Below are 26,075 nucleotides of genomic sequence, written 5' to 3'. Positions count from 1 at the left end.
TATCGACGCAAAAATGTAAAAATGTTTTTGTTATATTTTGATGATTTCTTCCAAAAAAAAAATCTTTATGCAGAATAAGGGTAAAATTTATGTTCTTAACAAAAAAATTATTAAAATCGCAAAGATATGGAAAAATGAACAAATTGAAAACAAGTAATTTTCAAACATAATGAAAAATAAATCCATAAGTCATTTTGTACCAACTGATCTCTGTCTTCTGAAGTGAGAATGACATTGATACTATGGATACAAATGTTCATAAAGTAAGGTATTCGATACTTATCTACGGAAATACTGTAATGATGATTTTTTTTTCACTGAGCGAATAAGAAACGAGAAAAGAGTAAAGAGTAAACAGGATTTGGAGAAAAACAACCCTTAGAAAATTAATCACACAATATAGTAACTCAAGAAGTCTTTATAATTTTGTTTTCCTGTATATTACAGAACCACTCAACCAACTATTAATTTGGTTTTATCATTGTGCCTATTGTGTTTTATTATTCAGTGTTCCAGTAAGAAAACCTTGGCGTATAATTAAAATTTCGCATTTCAGCAAACCTTTTTCACTTTCGAATTCATTTGCTCTTTCTGTCCATACATCAAGCTCCTGTTTTCCACATTTAAGTTCATTTTCAAGTCGAATGTTGCATTCTGAAATAAGTAAAAGAGGAAAACATTACAGCAGTCATTTATAAGTAACAGCAAATTAAAAAAATAACCTTTCACAATCCAAGCTAAAAAATGAAAACACCACAGTAAATATATCAAGTGCTTTTATAGATTCACAAGCACCACGAAAGCTCATAGAAGAATATGTGAAAGCCAAGAATGTATACGAACCTAAACAAACCGAAGAAAATAAAAACTAAACTTTAGGAATACATGAAGTTATAACAGCATTAACAACTACCAAAAATTCAAAGGATATACTCATAAGTTGATTGTGACGTAAAAAAACTATAAGCATCAGAAAATATTTTGAATAGTTTTAAATTCTGAATAAAGATCATGCAAAGGCTAACACTGCTACGGTTGATAAATTCATATAGATTGAATACAGAGACATCACAAAGGAGTAGGTCTTTAAAACTTTGTTTTCCATGGTTTTTACCTCTTTATTCTTTCAGAGTTCCTTATCTCATGTAACTTGCCAGCTAGACGAATAGGTAATTTTATCAAAGTATTTGATACCCATGAGAAGATCATCGAGGTTTAATCAATATATGTCTTCTGTATATTTATTTTTAACATTCGAATGTTGTAAAAACTTTTCGAAAAAAAAATTTACCTAATAAATTACCATTTTCTTTTGTTACTGATTCTAATTGTTGTTGAAGTGTTTCCAATTTTTGGAATGCTTCTTTAGTATCTTCAACAGACTGTTGAATTTGAACTGAAAATACCAAATAATACACAGATACATAATTACATTATTTAAATGCATTTTTTTTTCTCCATTTTATATCGTACATAAAACAAAATAGATGTGTACTTATCAGAAAACGTGACTCACAATTCAGTAAAAGCTAATGAAAAAAAAGGATCGCTTTGATAAATTTCTGTCAGACAGACAGGTAGTTTAAGAATGACCTTTGTCAATCTTTTTTGAACCAAATGATTAAATCGTAATACGTATGAGCATACGAAGCAAAATGTACTTGTCGAAGTTGATGAAGACATTTTATGTCAAGCATCCGTCATATATTTTGCTAATGATGTGTTAATCATTATAATGTTTTTTGTGTCGTTGTTCACCTCTTATATTTAATGCGTTTCCCTCAGTTTAAGTTTGTTACCCCAATTTTGTTTTTTGTCCATATATTTACGAGTTTTGAACAGCGGTATACTACTGTTGTCTTTATTTTTCCCGATACATACAAGTAAAAATTCATGCACGCAGTAACCTTATGTTTGATAATTCAGTTAGAAAACTTTTCTTTTGAAGTTAAATTGTTTGCCATAACGTAATAATCGTTAAACGTGAATTAAATCATAAATTTATGAACACTTACAAAAGAAGAACTAATGAACATTGAAAATAAAAAAAACTAAAAGTCTTAATTATTACCAAAACCAGTAACATTAAGTGTAGTTTACCCATATTATGGTAATCTCAAAAGCATCATTGTTAAAATAGATGACAATTGTGCGACACAACATGGTTTAAAATAAATTAGTCTAATTGAAATTTTACCAGTTTAAAGAATGAGCAAACAATAAAAGTTTATATACGTACACCATGTACACGGATTAGCTCATATAATATTAGTAACTCACCAATACTGTTTTGTCCGTTTGATTTTTCAAATGTATGCTTATTTCGAGAACTTCCATTATCGTCATTCCCGATATTCTCTTCAGCAAGTATATTGGTGGACTCTACTTGTAGTTGTTCATGATTACGAAATCGTTCGTTTGTTGTATCTAACGTATTATCCATATCCATGTTTACATTATCTGATGAACCAAATTCACTTGAACCTGTTGTCGATGAAGTGTCAGCTGCAGAATGATTCAATTTTGCATGGATAAATTTTCTTTGTGTTCCACCTGTAAATTCGCCAGCAATGTTTTCAATCTCAGATGTGTCATTAATCTCTTCCTCTGGGGTATTTTTGTCATCCATTAAATCGTAGCTACTTGCACCTTCTATTTCACTTTGGCTAGTTGTTGACAATTGATCCATACCTTGTAATGTTGTTGAACTTTCGGCTTGCACTGTGATATCGTTCAGTTGAGACATTTGGTCATGTTGTCCCTGATAACTCGAATCAATGGCTGGTGTACTGCTTATGCTTTCACATTGTTCCTCACAGTTGATGGTATTTGTAGATGTAGAATTTGCCTTTTTGTGGTTGATTTCAGCAAAGTTTTCTTGGTTGTGGTAGTTTTTCTCTTGGTATTCTGGAGCTTGATGTATATTATCCCCTGCCATGTTGGTGAAACTGTCTCTTTCAATAAATTGTTGTTCATCGTAACTCTTGTCTCTGCCATCTTCTCTAGTATTAAAGATTAGAGAGGTTTCTGTGTTGTTTTTGGCGCCAATATTACTATCGTGATCGTCCTCGTCAGTATGTGGATCTGTACTTGTATCGGACATCGAGTTATTTTCATTCTCCGTAGTTTCTTCCTCATTGTGATTATTGTCAAGTGTGTCATCTGTGTTCAAAGAATGAAACGTATTGTCACCAGTCTCCTCGTCTATGAAATCTCCCTGACTTTTTCCTTGTTGGTTTTGAACACCGTTGTCAACGCCAATTCCACTTGTATCATCTTCAGTGATTTCCTTATCTGAATCCGCGTTTAATTGCGGAATATGTCCTGTAATGTGAATTTATTGATCTTACAAAAATAAAGAAAATTATTCAAAAAAACACAAATATTGGATAGTATGACTAAATGAACTGATAATTTAAATAGAAGTAAGATTTGAAGTGCGATTTTTTGCTACTACAAGACATAAACATGGACACAAGGAAAATATAATAAGTCCTTGTCCTTTTGTCAATTGTATAAAGTTGTCTCAATAACTATATCATCATTGAGTTTTCATATGTAAAGATTAATGAAAATATGAAGAGTATGGCAGTGCTTACATTTCTTGCTTTATGCTTATGACTAAACAGAGGGTTTAAACACATTGAATTCCTTTGGCCTTTGAACAGGACTTCTATTATAGATAATATATGATATCAAATATGTTTTAGGTTTCCTGAAAACATTTACTCACCATCTATACTTTTCCCGTTTTCTGTTTCATTTATAAAACCGTCACCATCATCATTTCCTTTACCATCCTCAGTATTCTCGTTAGAATGATCATCGAGTGGTCCAAATTTGTTTTTAGTTTCTGTGCGTGATGTACTCAACGTATTACTTTCATCATTGGGAACATTACCGGTTGACTCGGATTCTTTAAAAGTATGTTCAGTAATTAAAATATTAGATGAAACGTTAACAGCTGAACTTTTTAAATTAATAAGAACATCTTTGCCTTGTTTATCACATATACAGTCTTCATGAATGTTTTTAATCTCAGATTGACCATTATTCTTCTCCTCTTGTGTATTTTTGTCATCCATGAAAGTATTTGGATCGTTTTTATTTTGATCTGTGCTATGTGTGATCGAAGAACTAATATTTTCGTTTTTAATATCCTTGTCTGTATTTCCCCCGTGTTTACTGTTGTCAACATCAGTTGCATTTGTTTCTTTTTGTTTTCTTCCCCCTTGTTTACTGTTGTCAACATCAGTTGCATTTGTTTCTTTTTGTTTTCTTCCCCCTTGTTTACTGTTGTCAACATCAGTTTCATTTGCTTCTTTTTGTTGACCTAGACCGACTTCATTCTTGCTTGTGTTGGAGTCATCTCCTCTATTCACGTCTTGTTGATGTTCGATCAAACTAGAACTATCCATATTTTTACGATTTGGACTTTTTGGCTGTGCGATTAAGCTAGAACTATCCATATTTTTACGATTTGGACTTTTTGGCTGTGCGATTAAGCTAGAACTATCCATATTTTTACGATTTGGACTTTTTGGCTGTGCCCTGTCTGAATCAGATATATCAGTATGTTCTGTTTTACGTTTCTTACTACCAGTTCCCTTTTGAGTTGGTGTGACATGGGTCTGGTTTTCGTTTTTATTCTTTGCATCTCTCTTTGCCTTTTGTCTTTGTTTTTGACTTTTACCCATACTTAATCTTTTACTGTGATATAAATTGATAAATGCAATTAAAACAAACGATATGAATTTAGCATCCCGAAATGATAATGTTTCAAATCAAGTTCTTTAATTCCATCTCAAGGGCTACAGCAAAAACTGAAAATGACAATATTCGATTTATTTTCTGAGAAATTGTAATTATCTATAAATGCTTTAATATTAAGATATACACTAGAGTAAAGATTGTCTACCCAAGGAAAAAATAACTGTGTTTAACAAAATCTTTCAGAATTTTCGGTCTTCAGTGCTCTTCAGTTTTAAATATCATTTATTCCTTTTTAGAGTTTATAATCCGAAAGTCACTGATTGATCTTTTTGTAGACGAATTGGGTGTGTAAAAATAATTTGATTAATAGGTCTATATGTTTGATTGTAAGTTATGATCAGTCAAAGAGAATTTTAAATAAAGTTCTAGATTTAAAATTCATAATTATAAAAAAAATAGGCTTACCAGTATTTGGTTGAATCAGTTTTTCAAAACTATCAATTATTGAGCAATCCAAATCAAAGCTCTGCCGCATATTGTGATGCGATTTTGTGTTCACAAGTTTGAAATGAGTGTGTTTATATTTTATTAGAGTGAAACCTTAATATATAATATGAAATATACTCATTTTACTAGAACACTGCAGATTACTCCATTCAAATACTTAAACATATCAACTTCACCAAATACTATCCAGCTATCATGAATTAATTTATTATCTGATTTCTTGTTTTTATCGATTAAAATTACATAATAAGAACAAACATGCACACACAAACTTGATTTCGGCAATTATTTTCATAAGGATAAATATACTAGATGATGGTACTTTGCAAATATATAATATGTTGTGTTCAATTTAAATCAAATGTGCATTTATAAAATTAAGTTTACTAACTATGATTTAAAGATTCAGATTTTTCAAGAATCTAAATATATGATGTAACTGTTTAATATATATAGAAAGAGACATGTATGCTTTTGCAAAAGAGGGGCGAAAGATACCAAAGGGACAGTCAAACTCGTAGATGGAAAATGAACTGACAATGCCATGGATAAAAAATAAAAAGATAAACAGACAAATAATAGTACACTATACGCAACATAAAAAACTAAAGAGTAAACAACACGATCCCCACTAAAAACTTAAGGTAATCTTTGGGGCTCTGAAAGGGTAAGCAGATCTTGTTGCACATGTGGCCCGTCGTGTAGCTCATGTCATTACAAATCCAGTTAATCCGGCAAATTGTTCATCGGCAAACACTAAAAACTTTCAATGTAAAATAAAAGATGTGATTTGATTGTCAATGCCAGAACTATCCAACATATTCCAAATGATGTGAATTTTACACAAAAAATTTCACGTGCAATCAGCTAAAGCATACCATATATTGGTCTATAAAACTCCTCGACATGTCTAACTGTGACGAAAACAACTGCCTGATTTATGATTATTCACACAAAAAAAGTAGAGCATACAGAAACTACTGAATTGTTTATTACCTAATTGGATAACGAAGTTAAACTATATTTTTATTAGTAGGAATGGAATTGAAACAACAATACTTATCCATTTTTCCCGGTCAAACATTCACCAATATATTTAAATATGTACACATAGACATATCTATATGTCAATTCATAGAGGTTGTTTATTAAACAAATTTAGAATAGCATCCTGAAAGTATACTAAAAGATAAGAAGATGCTCATTCATAAACACTTACAAATACTTCTTATAATGCGATTAGACGTCCTAGGCCTTATTAGAAGGTAAAACCCAAAGAAACAAAAGTTGGTGTTTGAAACAATTCGATTTACCATGTCTAGGTTCGTAAAAAGGTCACAAAAATTTATAAAATTGGTTTCAATTGAGATTATCTTTTATAAAGATGTAGCAAAAATTATTTATAATTCATTAGCATTTTATTTTAATATGACCTTACATATATACAGCAACGAACAATTAGTTCATTTGTTTTGTTAACGAAAATCAGCGATAGTACTAATTTTAAACAAGGATGAACAATTTATCTCATGGTGGTACATAACCTTTAAGAACAAGTTTCTTAAAAACTTAAGGTACAGGTTAAAAGAGGGACGAAAAATACCAAGGGGACAGTCAAACTCATAAATCTAAAACAAACTGACAACGCCATGGCTAAAAATGAAAAAAGACAGACAGAAAAACAAAAGTACACATGACACAACAGCCTAACTTATGAATCAAATATTTGTGTATTTAAAACAATTAAGTAATACTTATACTTAATTTGTTTTCTATTTTGAATTTTCTGTGTTTTGTTTCAGTACTTATTTTTAATAAAACAAGATCATAGGAAATTTGAAACATATATCCTTGTATTTATGATATGTTTACCTATATCTATCGTTACACTTTCAAATCTGTTCTAAGGCTTCAACAAACATATAATCGTAAAAAAATGTTCAATAGTCCTGTGTTTGTCACTCTGTGATCTAGATTCATAATATTGTTTACATTTTCTTATAACATTATGTATCGCTAAATTGTGAAGTATTTGAAGGCAGTTTAAAATATGACAGCAACATTAAGGTGGTTTTCCCGCAAAACCGAATAATCAAAGAGCTGAAAGCTCTGAGGGAAAAGACGGCCTATGATTCTTATTTTTTTGTATCAAAATGATGGTAGTATAGACATATCATCATTAATTCTTATATGAAGCATGGTATTAACAAATTTGTAAACTTTGCAAAGTGTCAGTTAATGAACCATAATCATGATAATGGCATGGGGCTAATAAACCTCCATGAAAATGAGACTTCTAGATGCCTCATTAAATTTGCATACCAAAGATGATGTATTTAACATGAGCAGTTTCATTTAAAGTGATCTAATCACACAAAAACAACATTATTTTAACTATGCAAATGTTGTAGTCAATATACCATGATTTAGGAGGCTAGGCCTTTTTTGCTCCATGAAGATTAAAATTGAGAATGGAAATGGGGAATGTGTCAAAGAGACAACAACCCGACCAAATAAAAAACAACAACAGAAGGTCACCAACAGGTCTTCAATGTAGTGAGAAATTCCCGCACCCAGAGGCGTCCTTCAGCTGGCCCCTAAACAAATATATACTAGTTCAATGATAATGAATGCCATACTAATTTCCAAATTGTACACAAGAAACTAATATATTAATAATACAAGACTAACAAAGGCCAGAGGCTCCTGACTTGGGACAGGTTCAAAAATGTGGCGGTGTAAAACATGTTTGTGAGATCTCAACCCTCCCCCTATACCTCTAACCAATGTAGAAAGATAAACGCATAACAATATGCATATTAAAATTCAGTTCAAGAGAAGTCCGAGTAACATTGACCCATCACATACAGTATCTTTTGAACTGACTTAATTACTAACTAGTTTGTGGAAATTAAGCTAAAGTATCAAAGAGAAATGATCATTGAGGGGCTAATATTCTCTATGGGAAGGAGATGTGTTCATGCTATACATTAGCATACCAAATATCAGTTCTCCATTAACTGACCTAATCACAAACTAATACTGCTGTACCAAGTGTCCTTTTCTATCAGTTCTCCATAAATTGACCTAATCACAAACTAATACCTGTGTACTAAGTGACCTTTTACTATCAGTTCTCCATTAATTGACCTAATCACAAACTAATACCTCTGTACTTAGTGATCCTATACTATCAGATGTCCATTAACCGACCTAATCACAACTAATACCTGTGTACTAAGTGACCTTTATTATCAGTTCTCCATTAACTGACCTAATCAAAAAATAATACCTCTGTACTAATAAGTTACCTTCTATTATCAGTCCTCCATTTATTGACCTGAATACTATATAATACCTCTGTACTAAGCTAAAGTTGCACAGTAAATATACCATGACTTTAGAGGCCAGGACATATTCGTGTAATGTCCATGGAGGTGAAATGCAACAAGAATACAATTGCATACCAAGTGTCATTGGCCTGTAACTTGTGATTCAACATTTACTAGATCTGAATACAAACTAATAAATTAGCTGATGCTGCTGTTACTAGCAATAGCATATGCATGTCTTTATTTTTTGACTGGTCTGAAATGAATAGCATGCTGGTGTCTTGGTTTTAGTTCGTGTCAAGTTTGAAAAAAGATATGAATGAGTTGATATGCACATCTATATAGAATGTCTTTATTATATACAAAGAGTCAAAAATTATTCTGTGTTGTTTCAGTGGATTTGCAAGGACAAATATTGGATACATTATACATAACAACAGTTGTTTGGGAATGACAACTTTATTACAAGATGGCTTAAAAATATAGGGGTTCATATGACTTCATTTTTTATTTTGTGTTGATGTATGTTTTTTTGGTTTATTCAGTATATCAGTTCATATACAAAGTTGATATCATTTGATGTGTATTTTGTTGGTGATAATTTCAAGTAGCACATTAATTTAAGCTTTGGTATAGATTTCATCAATGCTTGATATGCTTATATTAAACAAGTATCAAAACTAAAGATATTGAAACATTTATTGTATCAAAATAAACCAATCAGTATCAAATACAAGATTTGTAAGAACTCAAATGTGAATATTATTCAGGATTTCATGTATCAAAGTTATTACTGTACAGTTTCATTTACAATACATGCATAGATATGTTTTATTTGCCTCTAACAGTTTGTTTAAACATCAAGTAAGTGTATATGATTTGGTATAGAAACCATATAATTCATTTACAGTCATCAAAGACAGAACATTTTTAAATAATATTTCATATTTTCCATCAGCTATTGCAGCTGGTTTCTTTATCTTTTGATTGAAGACTTTGCAATAAAATAATGAATACTTCACAATATGTCTATCATGTTTTGTCAAGAGATTTGCTATAAATATGAATGCTGGAGAGAAGTTGAATTTTTTTTTTTTTTACTTAGCCTTCTGATATTAATGGTTGTAGGTTTTTATTTTTGATTGTAATATCACTAGAAAGTTGTGTTGGGCGTTGTTATACTTTGTCGACAGAGCATAAATATTCTGGGTTGAAGCTATTAACATAAGAACTTTATAAGAATCTATTAAAAACATTTCTTGTCTATCAATTTAGCACTGAGTATATGATCAGTAGTTAACTTTGAATCATTTATTGTAGACTAAGAGATACACTGATAATGAATAGATAGTTATAGTTTTTTTTGCTCCATTGCATTATTTTAAGTTCAGTTGAGACACGAGTTTAGAGGATTGCACCAATAAATATACATTTTCGTGAAAAAGCACCTTAATACTATAATATTTACTATTGCACCATCATTATATACATTTCAACATCAACAAGTTATATTGTATCACTAATAAAATTTCAAAAAATACAACAATACATTAAAAATAATGTATCAAAAAATAAATACAACAATACATTAAAAATAATGTATCAAAAGATCACATTAATTGGATGGAATGTTGTTAAACTTGTAGCACCATAACTATTATATGTAAAGTAAATGGTTTATAAGTTAGGATTAGGGTATTAATCACTCATCTTTTTAACAAGTTATGATTGGTTAAACAACTCAACAAGTTATCATGCACCATTTACAAAACTTCACACTGTATAATAAAAGTCATAATAAATAATATAATAAAAAGAGATCACATGAAAAAATGAAAGATTCACTACTAAACATGGTAAAAAATATTAATATATCGAGAACATATAACATGGACGGGAGCTTTGCATACTAATTGCTTTATTGTATTTATTATAAATATCATCATACTTAAATGGATACCTTGTATGAGATAAAATTTATCAAATAGTGTTAAATGTTTGCATTACTTTTGTATGTTTTTCAAATACTAGGAAGTAAAGAGAATGCCTTTCATAGGCATGAACCATTATTTTTAAGATGATGCATCCATTTCCGATTCACTGAATGATACTTAAATATATACATTGCATAACCTATCACATTATGTACATCAATAACTTGTTGTAAACTTTTTGTTTACTTTTGTAAATGACACAAATGTCATGGAGTGTTCCATTCAAATTGATATGAAATTATATCATGGTGATAATGATGATTTGCATTTTGAAATATCATATCAATAAATTTTGAATACGTGAGTAGAATTGACATGTATATATATAACTTAACTTCCAGAGTATGAATGTAAACAATTCATGTGAAAATTCAGGCTTATGATTTGAGGTAGCATTTTCATATCTACATACATAACGATATCTTTTTGAACATTATGAATGCACATCATATCTTTATAACATATATATTTGGCAACACATGGATATATAGATTATATATCAAAACTTAACAATTGGCACTAAATTATTAACATCTACTTTCAACAAACTATACAACAATTCATATAATTTACATCAGAGAACAATTAACCAACAATCTGAAGATTATGTGCACTTATTATTTATAAACTTCATATGCACTCAAATTGACATAAAAAAATAATTTGATTGAGAAGAAATATTAAAGCAACAAATTGTGATGAGTTAAAAATTTCTATAATGTAAAAAAGCAAATTTTCAAAAGGTACTTTCTTTACTTATAATGATAAATTTGTCTTTATAGAGATTTGTGATACATATGATAATTGAAAATAAGTAGTGGTTAATGTTGATTTTAAAGTATAGCAACATTTTAATACAGTAATTTGGCAATAAAATTCATCTTGTTTGGAATTTCAAGTGTGTCTAAAAATTTAAAGTCATTTAAAATCTGTTGTTATTTTCATTCAAGTTACATGTCAATGGATACAGATGATACTGTATTGTTTGCTGATACAACGATGTTTGCAGTAAAAGGAATCATCCCTTCAATAACAGCTTCTATTTCTTCATCTTCTGCAACTATATCTTGTAGAGCTGCAAGAGGGCATTTATAGTCTGAGAAAATATCTCCTTCATGCTTGCAGACCAGAAAGAAGGTATCCTCCTCTTTGTAAAAACCATCTACTGTCACATTATGCTGTTCTGATACAAACTACAAAATAAACAATTCAAATTAGATATTCATTTTAATCTTATGCATCTTTTGCTTGGCAAGATATTTTATTAGACTTTTAATTTCACATGTTTCTACAGATGAAGTCAACATAAGATATGTCGTAATTTCAAACGTATTGGTGTGTATGTATATATTATGACTTGGAAGAGGGACGCATGTAAACATGTGTTTCAGGTAATACAGCACATCAATATTAATTTCAAAATCTTTATTACTAGAATCTTTGTGCGACCTATATTGTGCATGTTAATCAATTGTTCAAAGTCTGAATTATAGTATTTTTCATCATACATCCCAGTATGTTATTTTAACTTTTTGGAACTTTAGTTATTAGCAAATAATATGGTATGAAGTCCAGTTACTCCTTAACCGATATTTGAACGCATCTCTATAATGGTATTTGAGTTTGGTTGAATTATTGATTTATCATCTATTTGATATGTTAAGATTGTTGTTTTGATTATGCAATATCAGTCCTTTTAATTTTTTAAAATATATAAACAATGCATATTTTATCTTGCAATAATATTGGACTAAGTTTTTTTTGTGATATACGTATATGGTCCAAAGATACATGCAAGAGGTGCATACAGGTACTGTACAGACATTCTTGTTTAAGTTTTGATTGCATTTATATTATTGAACATTTACCTCAAGAGTGCTTTGTGGTATTGTCTGAAGACTGATTTCTCCTTTGTGCAAATTTAGTTTAAGAAATGTCACTTTGACGGTTTTCCCCACTTCTATTGTGTTTTCAGCCAATTGCCTCCACAAACTGATCTTTACTTCAGCTGTGGAGTCTTTCACATATATCTGCCGAAGTTTGATAGTCTCCTGCGTCCTCTGAGTTACTCTCTCTACTATGGCATCAACCTAAATAAATTGATCATTGATTTCATTATGTTTGTAAAATGACAATCAGATTTATTAATAATTCTACATGGTTACTTTTTCATTTCATATGTATTATTTTGATTAAGCATATATAAAGATGACTTTAGATGTGTTTTCCATTCAATAATGGAGTCATAAGCATCTATGTCATATGAAACAAGTGACTTGCGAATAATGTTTTACCAATTCTTAAACCAATGCACCTATATATATTATAAACTACAGAAATGTAAGTCTTCTTTGCACTATTTTACAATTTTTATGCAGATATATTGTATTATCTTCTAATTTGTTCTCTCTTTTTATGTGATTTAAAAAATATGGCAGTTCATTGAATCCTGTGTTTTGACTTGGAAGTTTACCGATTATCACTTTATAGTATAACTAATAGTTTATATAAATTGGATTTCTTATATATATATATATATATATATACATGTATATGGGAGTGCTGATGTTGTATGCTTATTTTTTTATCCAACTAGTGCAAGTCTGACATTTGTCTCTTTCTTTGTGTAAGAGTAGCTGTACACTGAGGTATTCTCAGGTTCAATTTTCTATAGATATATGCTTTTTTGTTTTCTATGTTACATGTATTAACAAAAATATTATCATATGTTACAAGACATACTTACTCTCATAACTTTGCCTTTTATAGAGACAAATTGATCTGGAGTGGTCTTTTTTGCTAATTCAATAGGCATCACTGCTGGAGGTGCAGGTGGTTTAGCCAATTCAACAGCCAGAGTTTTGTATTCCTCTGCTACATCTCCAACTCCACCTGTGACAGATACCTTGGTTGCTGAAGTGATGATGATCATCTGATCTCTATAGATGAAATTCCTGATCATGAGTGTTGAATTTGGTTTTATGGTGTTCAACTTGGCCATATCAAAACACTGGCCTTTGATAGCACCAGTCTGGTCAGCAAAGCCTATTGTGGTGTTCGATTTCGTTTGCCCATCTCTTATATAAGTGTTGGTGGCTCCTACATGCACAGTCTGGACTTTTATCGGAACTCTATATGGAGAATTTGAGGATTGTTCCTTCAGTTTGGCAATTGTGAACATTTTCTGGAAAAGAAAAATTTATTTGTTAGCAAAAACAATGGACTATTATTATATGCAATAAGATAATTATCAAGTAACATGAGGCCAAATAAGAAAGTATGTGTGGATCCAGTTACATCTGAAAATTAATTATGGTAGGTAGGTAGGGATTTTTTTTATTTTATGGTTTTTTTTTACATTGAGTCTATGGGAGAAACATTCTGATTTTAACAGTGCTAAATGAAAAATGACAATAAAATCTTTAGGGTTAGCAATCTTTAAGCCAAAAAAGTAGGGATGGTAGGGTTTCTGGAACCACACATATATTTTTATTTGGCCTGATAGTAAAACATAAGAAGATAAGTCAATTTTGAATATATAGCAATAAGTAAATGCATGAATGATGTCTTATATTCATCAACTACTTTTCATACACCCTTGACTACATATAGGGATATATAATGTTAACTTACCAAAATATACTGCCTTATTCAAATCAGGCAGGAACAGATTCAGAACTGGTGGCCAGTTATACCAAGAAAATTTTGTATATTGGATCTAGTATTATGTTATACTTATAATACCACTTAGAAATTATATATATTTTTTTTTATTTAAAGTTGCATCGTTGTGTGTTTCATTATCTTTTAGTCTTTTTCATAAACAATCTTTTCATCAGTAGCTATCAAAAATTTCACAAGGAGTAATGCACACCGGATCAATAATTACAAATTAATTATTATTGTCAGCAATGTTTATTTGGTGATGTTTTTAGGAACAAATCAGATAGGTTTTAGTTTTGTAATAATTGATTTAGTGCAAAGAATTTTGTTATATTATGGGAACTTAATTAATTACTAATGAACTATAGCTAGGTTGCAATATCATGGTTTTGTGTCAATTAAATAATTGGATTTGTATTATTTAAGACAACAGAAGTACATGTTTTAAGTTCTGATTTGATTGGGAACTGGAGATGAGATTGTATAGGATATAACAACTATTTATAAACTTTTTGAGTGATCATTAGATGAAAAATATTCCTATCAACTCAAGAATAGTAGATAATATAAAAAATTAGATTGAACAACTTAGAAATAACAGAGTTTTAAATTGCTTGATGATTTCAAAAATTTGAGTACATTATGATGATATCATGTATAGCATCAGCGAGCATGTGTTTTTCTCAACTTTGAATTCAATGAAATAAAACGAACACCACATTTGGGAACACATTATTACATCGGTAAACATATGAAAATTGGTTTATGATCTGAATAATAACATTCCAAAACACCTGACTTAGCATTGTTATCAATGAAGTTCACAAAGATTAAATCCAATGAAGTATTGTAATCTGTAGTGACTTCTTCAATGAGCTGATTAAATCCATAGGTTTTCATTAAATTTATCAGGGAGCAGTTATTTTGAATGTCAACATTGAAGTCTCCCATTAGGATTGTTTTCTCTTCAATTAAGGAAGAAACAGACTGCATCATAATACTGAAGTTGTTCAGAGTTGAAACTTTTGGAGGACAGTACAAGAATATTACTCGCACCCTTGTATTTTGTTTAACAATTACAGCAGATGTGATTTCAATGCCTCCAGGTCTTCCTTTATAAGTACTTGATAATTGATGCTTTGAATAGACAACACTGCCATGGTGGGGTCTAATCAAGGAGTTACTAACAGAATCATGTCTGTATAGTGTGGCAAAACCTGTTATAGCAACACAAGAATCAGCCTCTTCTGGTTTCAACCGAGATTCAGTTATGCCAATTAAGTCACAGGAACTCAAGTAACTCTCCTCTTTTACATCTTTGATATGTAAGTGCAAAGATCGTACATTGTGGCAAAGTATATTTAACCAAGTCTGTGGATCTGGAAGTTCAATTACAGAGTTTAACACCTTGGTTGTTGAACGCATTCTGTCCATTTCAACTGTTACATCAATGCTAACAGAAATCTTATCTTCTGAGAGATGCAGTATATGCAATCCTTCAAGACTTCGAACACGGCTAAATGCTACATAGTGCATGTGATCATTTTTCCTCCTTCCCAAATGGGCAACTAAATTGTTTACAGTTGATCCTTGTGATTTATGAATGGTTTTGGCAGCTGCCAAGCGTATAGGAAACTGACGACGGAGTATTTGATATGACTGATTGTTGTTTATAAGGAATTTCCTTGTTACTTCAAATATTGGTGTCCATGTTTTGTCAATTTGGTCATTTTTCAAGTATTGAAACTGACGTCTCTGTTCTTTTCCTATGCCTATGTCATTAAACAACACCCATATAATACTACATCTACTTGAATTTACAATTCTATAGTCCAATAACATAACCTTTCCTGCAGCTCCATTGGTTAAACCATCTTCAATATTTATATTCAAATTAATTTCAATCTGCAGGCCTTCAGCAATTTTCAAGTTTTTGTACAATCCCATTGTTTTACTAGGATCATTTGGTACTCTCTTCAGAGCATCATCATGTAATGTTTCTGATAAGTCACCTGTCACTGAATCTATACATTCAATTGTGTCACTTTTTGAACTAGTTTGTGAGAAAACATATTCATTGAATGTGTCAACTTCTGCACAAGTAGTAAAAAGATGTGGCATAGAAGATAAACTACCAGTTTCTGTTTCAACTAATCTTGATTTTAGAGTATCTATATCTGAATGTGTATGGTGACCTTCTCTTAACCTGTTAAGTAATTCAGCAAACTCAAGATCTCCCTTTTGACGCATTATCGTTTTCAATTCATACAAACTAAAGTTATCTTGCCATAAATTTGCTGCCAAATTTCCATATTCTGTTGCAGTGTTGTGAAATATCCAACTGTCCATCACTGGTTTCAACTGATACAAGTCACCAACAGCAATTATACTAACTCCACCGAACTGTCGATTGTTTCCCATTATTTCCTGAAGCCTACCATTAATGAAATTGAACATCTTACAACCTACCATAGATATTTCATCAATTATAACCACTTTCAGATTTTTATATTTTAATCTGTAGGTATTAAGCTGTTCCATAGCTAAAGGTTTGTATGAGAACCCTCTGCTGACAGGTATACAAAAGGTTGAATGGATGGTATTACCACCAATGTTATGAGCAGCTTTGCCAGTTGGAGCACATAGAAGTACTTTAACATCATCTGGATTAGAACCTGGAGCCATATTCAAAATTCTTAAAAGGCCCTGATATATTGCTCTAATCAAAACTGATTTTCCAACACCTGCACCACCTGACAAAAAGTTGTACACAGGCTCATCTTTGGTTTTAAACCAATGCAAAACATGATAGAAGAACCCTTTTTGTTCATCGTTTAAATTCCTTACTAATTCCCTATAGTCATTTTCGGGCATTTTCATCAAACAGTCCTCATCACCTATTTGTTTTCTTGTTATACCTATATCCAGGCCAACATCATATTGTTCAGGTCTCCCAGGATCAAAACAGCCATATTTTTCTGATAAAGTTAAACCTTCAGATCTATCATTTTCTTCTGCATGCAAATTTTCAGGCATAAACTCTGTATTCATATTGTCATCAAAATTATTCTGATCTCCATTATAACTTTCAACCTGCTCAATTAAGCCTCGGTTTCTCTCGTATAGTTTTTTCTGTTTTTCAATACATACTGAATTCTGGGTATACATTTGTTTAAGTAAACTGTACGAATCAGGGATGTCTCTCTCTTCATTTACCCATGGATGGAATAACATTATCAATTCACGGTAATAGTTCTCAGTGCTATGATCTTTATTGAATCTAACATACTTTAGTATTCTTTGAGTCTTGCGTTTTTTCAGTATTCCACCATCTGACATACAGATCTCCTTGTCGGGGCAACTTTGCATGTGATCATACGAATCTAGCAAGGTTGAAGGTTCCTCCTCCTGTGGATCTTCTACATTTTCATGTTGGGGGTCATCTTCCAAACAGTCATTGTCATCTACCTCTGGTAATTCTGATAATGCATTCAGTTTATCAGATTTACATGGATTGTTCTTTTTAGGATAGGATACATCATACCAGGAGGCAAAATCTGCCAGGCATAACTTTAGCAGTTGCTTTGGTCGTCGCTGGTATCTTTTAACAACATTGTCTGCTTCCACATTTGTTGAGGTACTAGACATTTCTTCAAGTTTAGCAACAGATTTCAACAGAGTTATACGCTCGCTTGGAGGACAAGTGTTAAGAAATAAAAAACTACGGGATGATCTTCGCATGGGCAATTGTAAAACAAAATAAGCTGCTTCCTGGGCACTAACTTCAACATGTGTTAAGAATTGATTTGAAATATGACGCATTTGGTGTTTCAAGTCCATATTGTTTTCTTTAGCTTCTTGGGAAGCCCTGTACATTAAATTGGACATCCCTCTTTGACCTTTACTGATGTATGAGACTATGTATGAAGCACAAGAATATGGATCAAGTACAAACTGAACATCTATATTGGCTTGCCAGCATTTCAACATAATTGAATTGTAGGAATTTATTCTTATTTCTGAAGGGTTCCTTTTCAGAAATAATTTAGCTCTTTTCAAAGAAGACCTTACTGCATTACAATATTCCTCATTAGTCAATTTCAACTCATTCAAAAATTCTTCGAAAGATATTTCACTGCCATATTTCATTTCATCAAGTTTATCTAATATTTTATTACAATTCTTTTTACATGTGGATATGAATTTAACGTCAGCTTCTGAATCTATAGGTTGCAAAAGAGTGGTTTTGCTCATAGGAGGAATTGGAAAATTGAATCGACAAACAGAATGACCTTTCTTTCTACATGTACGTGCATGTCGATGGGTTTGATAATTGATTAATTCAGTCATTGTCTCATCTTTTGCACAAGTAACATGCTTGTCTACAAATGATGTTATTTCTTCAGATGTTGCTTTCCCTAACTCAGGTCCATCAACAACCCAAACTACCATATGAATATGAGGTGAGCCCCTTTGCTGAAATTCAACCCGGTAAAAATAATCCTGTATTTTCCCGATTGGTTCTAAAGGACTCATCATTACACTGTGTAGGAATTTTTGTACTCTATAATCAAAATACCTAACACAAGTTACCGGATCTGAATTAATTAGATGGCACTTATCTTGCCAGGACATTTCATCAACATCTGATGTTGAATATTCTTTATTGTTTACTAACTTTCCCAGGGTTATCAACAAATTCTTCCATTTAGTTTCTGCTGCTGAGAGTGAAACAAAGAAATGTGGAATCCCAAGTTGTCTTATCATACCAAATAAATCCTTTTTAGCAACTTCCCAGTAAGCAGTTGAACCTCTTATTTGTCTTAGGATTTGATAGCCTTCATTATGTTTAATTAAATTATCAACAGCTCCAGGAGCTAGTACATCATTAACAGTTATTTTCTTTCCCTGCAATTTGCATTTTCTGATGGCTAATTGAATTCGGTCTTGTATATATTTAATCTGTAGCTTCTTCATTTTGAAGAAAATATTTGGGATGGACATAGCAACTCTTCTATCTACATTACGCAGCTCCCACTTACTTATTGTACTGTAATGTAAAGGCACATGCCTCAAATTATTTGGCATTCGAGTTTCACCACAGTATATTGATGGAAAGGCTAAGAATTCACTGTTGAAATCTTGGAATATGCCAAGGGGAGTATTTCCTTCACCAGGTGCAATATTCAAAACTTGTTTATGTTGCCTAAATCCTATCGGATTGAGCATAGTGTCTAAATTGCCACTTGGTTGATTTTCATGATTCTGTTCTTCATCCCAACTATCACAATCATCATTTGACAAATTATGTATGTCAGTTTCTGCCTCAGATGGAGGCATTTCACATGTTTCATTAGAACGACTTTCTAAAGACCAGTTTGAATCAATATGTATACCTTCAGATTTAAACAAGTTCTTACTAGTTAGCAACTTAACTGCATCAATCACCCTATTAGGTCTGATCATTTCTTGAGCAACACTATGTTTGAATGATATCTTACGTTTCAATTTTACAAACACTGTTTCATCATTATCTAAAGTGCGTGGTAATACCCTAACAGTTTTGTTAATATCTGCAGGTACATTAACAACGTTACCTTTCATGCATAGCTGACCTCCCCTTGGTTGTTGACGTATTGACATAAATGGGATTCTTGGAGATATAAGTCTTTGCTCTAAGTTTGTCAAGCCAAGCAGTTCATTTGGTATGGGAGGAAATTTCATATTGTTACCGACAGAACATTCGGGAATTTTTCCAGACATTAAGTGTCGTTTACATGTGAGACATACCCATTCAATATTGTTTACTGATTTTATACCAGATTTACACTTTTCAAGTAATTTGAAGCTACTTTTGACAGTACTCATGCGTACTACACCTTCTTTAAACCATGTTTGACTACAGGAGCTACAAACATACAAAGGACCCTCTAGTACTGACAAACTGAATTTTTTAACAATATCGTGCGTCAAAGCTTCCTCATCAAGCTTGCTTCGCTTTTGTGGAATAGAATGAGAGCTTGTTATGCGTTTTCTTTTTTTATCTAGTACATCTGAATGACAGGTAACTTGAACTGTTTGTTGTTCATTTGAACATTCTTTTTCAGATAATCTGACTTGGTTTCGGGCAAGAACATTAAAACTGAAAATACAAAAGTTTTTACCACGTGCATTCAGAGGGGTTTTGACCTCAACTCTAATCATTTCGTATACAATCTGTTCTAAATTTTGGCTACTCAAAGAGCAGGCAAGATCACGTATAAAGCTGCACAGTGCAGATAAGTTTTCAAATTTTGAAATATGGCAAGCTCCGTCTGGTATTGGAAGACCATTTCTGCAACGACTGTGTGGGTCAAACAAGTAATATTCATTATTTCTTTTTCTAACTGATATTGCTGAGTCACAGAAAATAAGTATTGCACTATATTTGGAATTACTAGAACTTAGGATAAGGTTGAAAGCAAATTCCAGAGCCATAGAAAAATTATTTTCATAAAAAATTGTTTTTGTCAATGTACCTCCATACGATACTTCTTTCATCAATGCATATTTTTGTCCCAAGAAAATGAAGTGTTTAGGAATATCGTTATACAACAAAAAATCATGTGTTACACCACAATGTTGACGAACATATTTGTACATTTCATCTCCTATGTGCATTATTATTTTCAATTTTTCTTGTGTCCACAAGTGTAGAGGTTTTGTTTCAGACAATGCCGAGAACACTACACAATTAGCCATACATTGTCTTCCCCGTGATTCATTCCCAAAAACCTGATCACCTTGATGGTAATTGCCATATAAGAACAACATTTTCATTTAAATGCACTTCAATATGCCTTTTAATGCCTGTAACCTTTTCGAAAAGCAAAACGAATGCACATTGTATTATTAAGAATTGTAAAATTGAAATTGTTTTCTAAGATTAATTCAATTTTTATCAAATAATCAATCAAAATTCTTGTCTAAGCATTCTACTTGATCAAATTATTCTAGAATTATTATTTGCCAACTTTGAATGATTATTGTAAGAATTATCAAAATATTAAAACTGATTTCTAAGATTTATTTCTAGAAGTGTTGAGTTCTTGTATTATATATTATTCTAGATACATGTACAACACATGTCATTCATGCCTGATTATTGTTAGAATTATCAAAATAATAAAATTGATTCCTAAGATTTATTTCTAGAAGTGTTGAGTTCTTGTATTATCACTAGTATTCATTCCAAGTTCAATGTTATAAGTATTCACCTTGATTATATATTATTCTAGATACATGTACAACACACGTCATTCATGCCTGATTATTGTTAGAATTATCAAAATAATGAAATTGATTCCTAAGATTTATTTCTAGAATGTTGAGTTCTTGTATTATCACTAGTATTCATTCCAAGTTCAATGTTATAAGTATTCACCTTGATTATATATTATTCTAGATACATGTACAACACACGTCGTTCATGCCTGATTATTGTTAGAATTATCAAAATAATGAAATTGATTCCTAAGATTTATTTCTAGAAGTGTTGAGTTCTTGTATTATCACTAGTCATGCTAGTATTCATTCCAAGTTCAATGTTATAAGTATTCACCTTGATTATATATTATTCTAGATACACGTACAACACATGTCATTCATGCCTGATCCAACATATATAATATCTAAGAAACAAATAGACACTTGTGAAGACAAATTGAAATTATAATAACAACATAGTTTCATTCCAGATAGGACCTACACGTTAATCAACCATGTCAAAATTCATACAAAAAGGAAACTGAACTTGATTTATACCTTGATTATAAAAATGTCAAACCATTTAATGAAAGTTTAAAGTGTAATTAATTTCCTATCACAGACTGAATTGCTGGACATGAATTAAATGGATGTAATAATCTTAATCTGAACAAAGCAGTACATATTCAAACATATCAAAAAAGTTCATAATTGCAAAAAGGAAAACTGAATCCAACAGTTAATTAACACATTTTTTCCAATCAAGAGAAAATAAGAAACAAAACCAAAATATTCTTCAATGAAACTGACAGGCAATAAAGTATCTTTCAAATGTCTTCTTTTATGAGACTGTTTCAACATACAAAAGAAAAACAATATATTCTTAAATAATGAGAGACAAATTATAATTTATGTGTCTGCTTTTACGAGACCCCAACAAAGCTTGTGCGCATGCGTAGATGTAAAATATCAGCTGGGAGGTATTTCTTCGTGCAACCAGAAAGGCCGAGTTGTTCCGATTGCTGGGACTTATTTAGAAATTCAACTATCACAATACTAAAATATTTATAAAAATGATAAGTAAAGATTCAGAGATTTTTTTTTATATATAATCAACTGGATGAGAGGAAATAATCATTTATAATTTTGACCTAAATAATCATACTAAAAAGTACCTGTTTGCGCATGCGTAGATAGAATATTTATTTACGTAAGCGGGTGTTTGGACGCTTCCAAAGGCTGATAGTTATATAGTTATTAGAACTTCACAATAAAACTAGTGATTTGTAAAAGATTTGGAATATTAATAATTTAGAAACATTGCAAGTAAAAATTAAGTGGCAAAACAACGATGAAGTACAGCTGTTCAATATTTACAAAATGGCGGACGGGGTCAATTTACTGATAAAGATTTTGCAAGGCCACCTCGTATATATTTCTCCCTGAAATGAACTAATATGAAGTTTAATCTACTAAATTGACACAAGTCTAAAACCTTGAGATATTTCATAAACAATATACTTACGATATATCTTGTTTTTCTTTCTTTCTCGGCAGTTTAGTCTTGCAGGTTGCAGCAGCTGGGTTATCTGTATACATACGCACCGCGTGGGTATAGCCGTATTACTTTTTTTCGAATTTAAATAACTCGATAATCAAGAATAAAAACATTCTTATTCTATGAAAGTATCAAGATTACTAAAATGAGAAGAAAAAAAATGAAATTCGAGTTGATCTGACGAGAGAAAATTACATTGTTCATGGACTATTTTGAGAAGCGACATGTTCAAACATGTGATTCGTCAACACGATTATCAATCGGCAAACTTCGGGTGACTCAGCCTCTACGGAAAGATCGACCGAGTTGTGACGAATAAGAATGCAACGCCCTCTATGTCATAACATACAATCGGAACTACTCGGCTTTTCATATTGCAATTGTGTATTGCATCGCGAGTTACGAGTGTCATAACACAATGCGAAGTGTGGAATTCCCAACTTGACGTCACATGAGATATTTTTAATTATTTACTGATTTTCCGGATTGTAAAATAAACGTAAATAACAATAGTGAGAGCTCGAAATACTACAATTTTGCAAGCATTAGAAATGAAATCAGTTTAAAGACAGTCTGTTAATTTGTTAATCTACTTATAAGCAAATGAGTGTGAAATGTTGAGGGGGTTTCCTAAAAAGTTGCACAGAATGAATGACGTGAGGGAATGATACAATGTCCAATCCCATTGGGATTAAGACGGCTTGAAGCCGTCTTTTCCCAAAAAAACAGTGCAGGAGTTATTTCCCCTATCTAGATCAGAATGTGTAATGGCGGGCGACTTTTGACGTTGCAGACACAGTAACAAATGTAGCAATAGGTAAGGTACGCGTATCGCATGAATAATGAAATATATGGCATATGGTGTCTTTTTTAATATTTTAATGTATTTTCACATCAAGAAATGGAAATAATTTGAGTGAAAGCTGTATTTATCAAAAGAAAAATAGCAAGCGGAGTTTAAGCTCCGCCCACCTGTTTACCTTATTTGGAAATTCAATGTAGTTGCGAAGCTTGCAGTTCATTTGCAAGTTGGTTAATTGAAAATTACTAAAGTAGCCGTGCACTTGTCAGTTGAGATTATAACGACCTGGTTGGAGAAACTGATGAGAACAAATAGAAAATTTATTCAATATGATCCAATGTCTGGACAAAACACGACTTCGGTGTAATTTATCGCTTTCAGGTATTACAATCAAGAGATATATACTAAAATGCAGAGGGAATGGCTTGTGCACTGCAGAGATCAGATAATAAGGTTCCACTAAAGTCAAAATATAGGACACTTCTTAAACATCTAAACTTTGCCTGTATCAGAGGCGGATTTAGGGGGGGCAGGGGGCCCGGCCCCCCCCCCCTTTTTGAGAAAAAATTTGGTTGCTTATATAGGAAATCATTGAAGCGTGACTGAAGCGGCCCCCCTCTTAGGTCAGTCAGTGGGCCCCCACTTATGAAAATTCCTGGATCTGCCACTGTGTATTTTTCAACCTATAATGAATAAAGTCATAAACTATGAGAACATATGTTCGGTGTCTTTCGTATTAAAATGTGTCAAAGAGATAGCAACCCAACCATAGAACAGACAATAGCAGAAGGTCACCAACTTGTTTTCGTGTTCAGACGTTTTATCTTCTATGTTTCGTGTTTAGTAGGATGACTTGATGTGTGCTTCATGTTTCCCCTTCTTTATTTTCCATGTTTCCTGTCATACTCTTTAACTTCTCGTGCTTTTGACATACATCATGTACATGACATATTATTTTTATACAGTATTTATAATAATTATTATCAGTATTAAAATTGAATAGTCACTGCATTCACTTTCCCTCTAAAATTAGAGTACATGGATGATATCAAATATCTGAACTGTGTCCCTGTTCAGTGTTCAGCTATATATATCCCCAGTAAACAGAATCGAGCCATAATGGTATTTTTAAAATTTTCATTGCGAGACCTCATGTCCAAGAGGCAAGATCTGAATTAATTAGATGGCACTTATCTTGCCAGGACATTTCATCAACATCTGATGTTGAATATTCTTTATTGTTTACTAACTTTCCCAGGGTTATCAACAAATTCTTCCATTTAGTTTCTGCTGCTGAGAGTGAAACAAAGAAATGTGGAATCCCAAGTTGTCTTATCATACCAAATAAATCCTTTTTAGCAACTTCCCAGTAAGCAGTTGAACCTCTTATTTGTCTTAGGATTTGATAGCCTTCATTATGTTTAATTAAATTATCAACAGCTCCAGGAGCTAGTACATCATTAACAGTTATTTTCTTTCCCTGCAATTTGCATTTTCTGATGGCTAATTGAATTCGGTCTTGTATATATTTAATCTGTAGCTTCTTCATTTTGAAGAAAATATTTGGGATGGACATAGCAACTCTTCTATCTACATTACGCAGCTCCCACTTACTTATTGTACTGTAATGTAAAGGCACATGCCTCAAATTATTTGGCATTCGAGTTTCACCACAGTATATTGATGGAAAGGCTAAGAATTCACTGTTGAAATCTTGGAATATGCCAAGGGGAGTATTTCCTTCACCAGGTGCAATATTCAAAACTTGTTTATGTTGCCTAAATCCTATCGGATTGAGCATAGTGTCTAAATTGCCACTTGGTTGATTTTCATGATTCTGTTCTTCATCCCAACTATCACAATCATCATTTGACAAATTATGTATGTCAGTTTCTGCCTCAGATGGAGGCATTTCACATGTTTCATTAGAACGACTTTCTAAAGACCAGTTTGAATCAATATGTATACCTTCAGATTTAAACAAGTTCTTACTAGTTAGCAACTTAACTGCATCAATCACCCTATTAGGTCTGATCATTTCTTGAGCAACACTATGTTTGAATGATATCTTACGTTTCAATTTTACAAACACTGTTTCATCATTATCTAAAGTGCGTGGTAATACCCTAACAGTTTTGTTAATATCTGCAGGTACATTAACAACGTTACCTTTCATGCATAGCTGACCTCCCCTTGGTTGTTGACGTATTGACATAAATGGGATTCTTGGAGATATAAGTCTTTGCTCTAAGTTTGTCAAG

General features: G+C 31.8%; 1 protein-coding gene across 1 annotated transcript in view; it reads right to left on the bottom strand.

Moving 5' to 3' along the window:
* Nucleotides 1-23,080, bottom strand: part of LOC134714444 (uncharacterized) — a 41,863-nt gene extending 18,783 nt beyond the window's left edge. The window contains exons 1-5 of the mRNA XM_063575686.1: nt 22,980-23,080; nt 3,734-4,710; nt 2,281-3,324; nt 1,292-1,396; nt 562-654 (exon numbers count right to left, since the gene is read on the bottom strand). Coding sequence (XP_063431756.1) covers nt 562-654; nt 1,292-1,396; nt 2,281-3,324; nt 3,734-4,710; nt 22,980-23,053 — 2,293 coding nt within the window. The 5' untranslated portion in view covers nt 23,054-23,080. The remainder of the gene's footprint in view (nt 1-561; nt 655-1,291; nt 1,397-2,280; nt 3,325-3,733; nt 4,711-22,979) is intronic.
* Nucleotides 23,081-26,075: the final 2,995 nt, after the last annotated feature.

This window comes from Mytilus trossulus, chromosome 4 (genome assembly GCF_036588685.1).
Source record: "Mytilus trossulus isolate FHL-02 chromosome 4, PNRI_Mtr1.1.1.hap1, whole genome shotgun sequence".
In the NCBI taxonomy this organism is placed as follows: Eukaryota; Metazoa; Mollusca; class Bivalvia; order Mytilida; family Mytilidae; genus Mytilus; species Mytilus trossulus.
The sequence above is the reverse complement of the archived record's forward strand: the minus strand, read 5'-3'. Positions and strand labels throughout refer to the sequence as shown.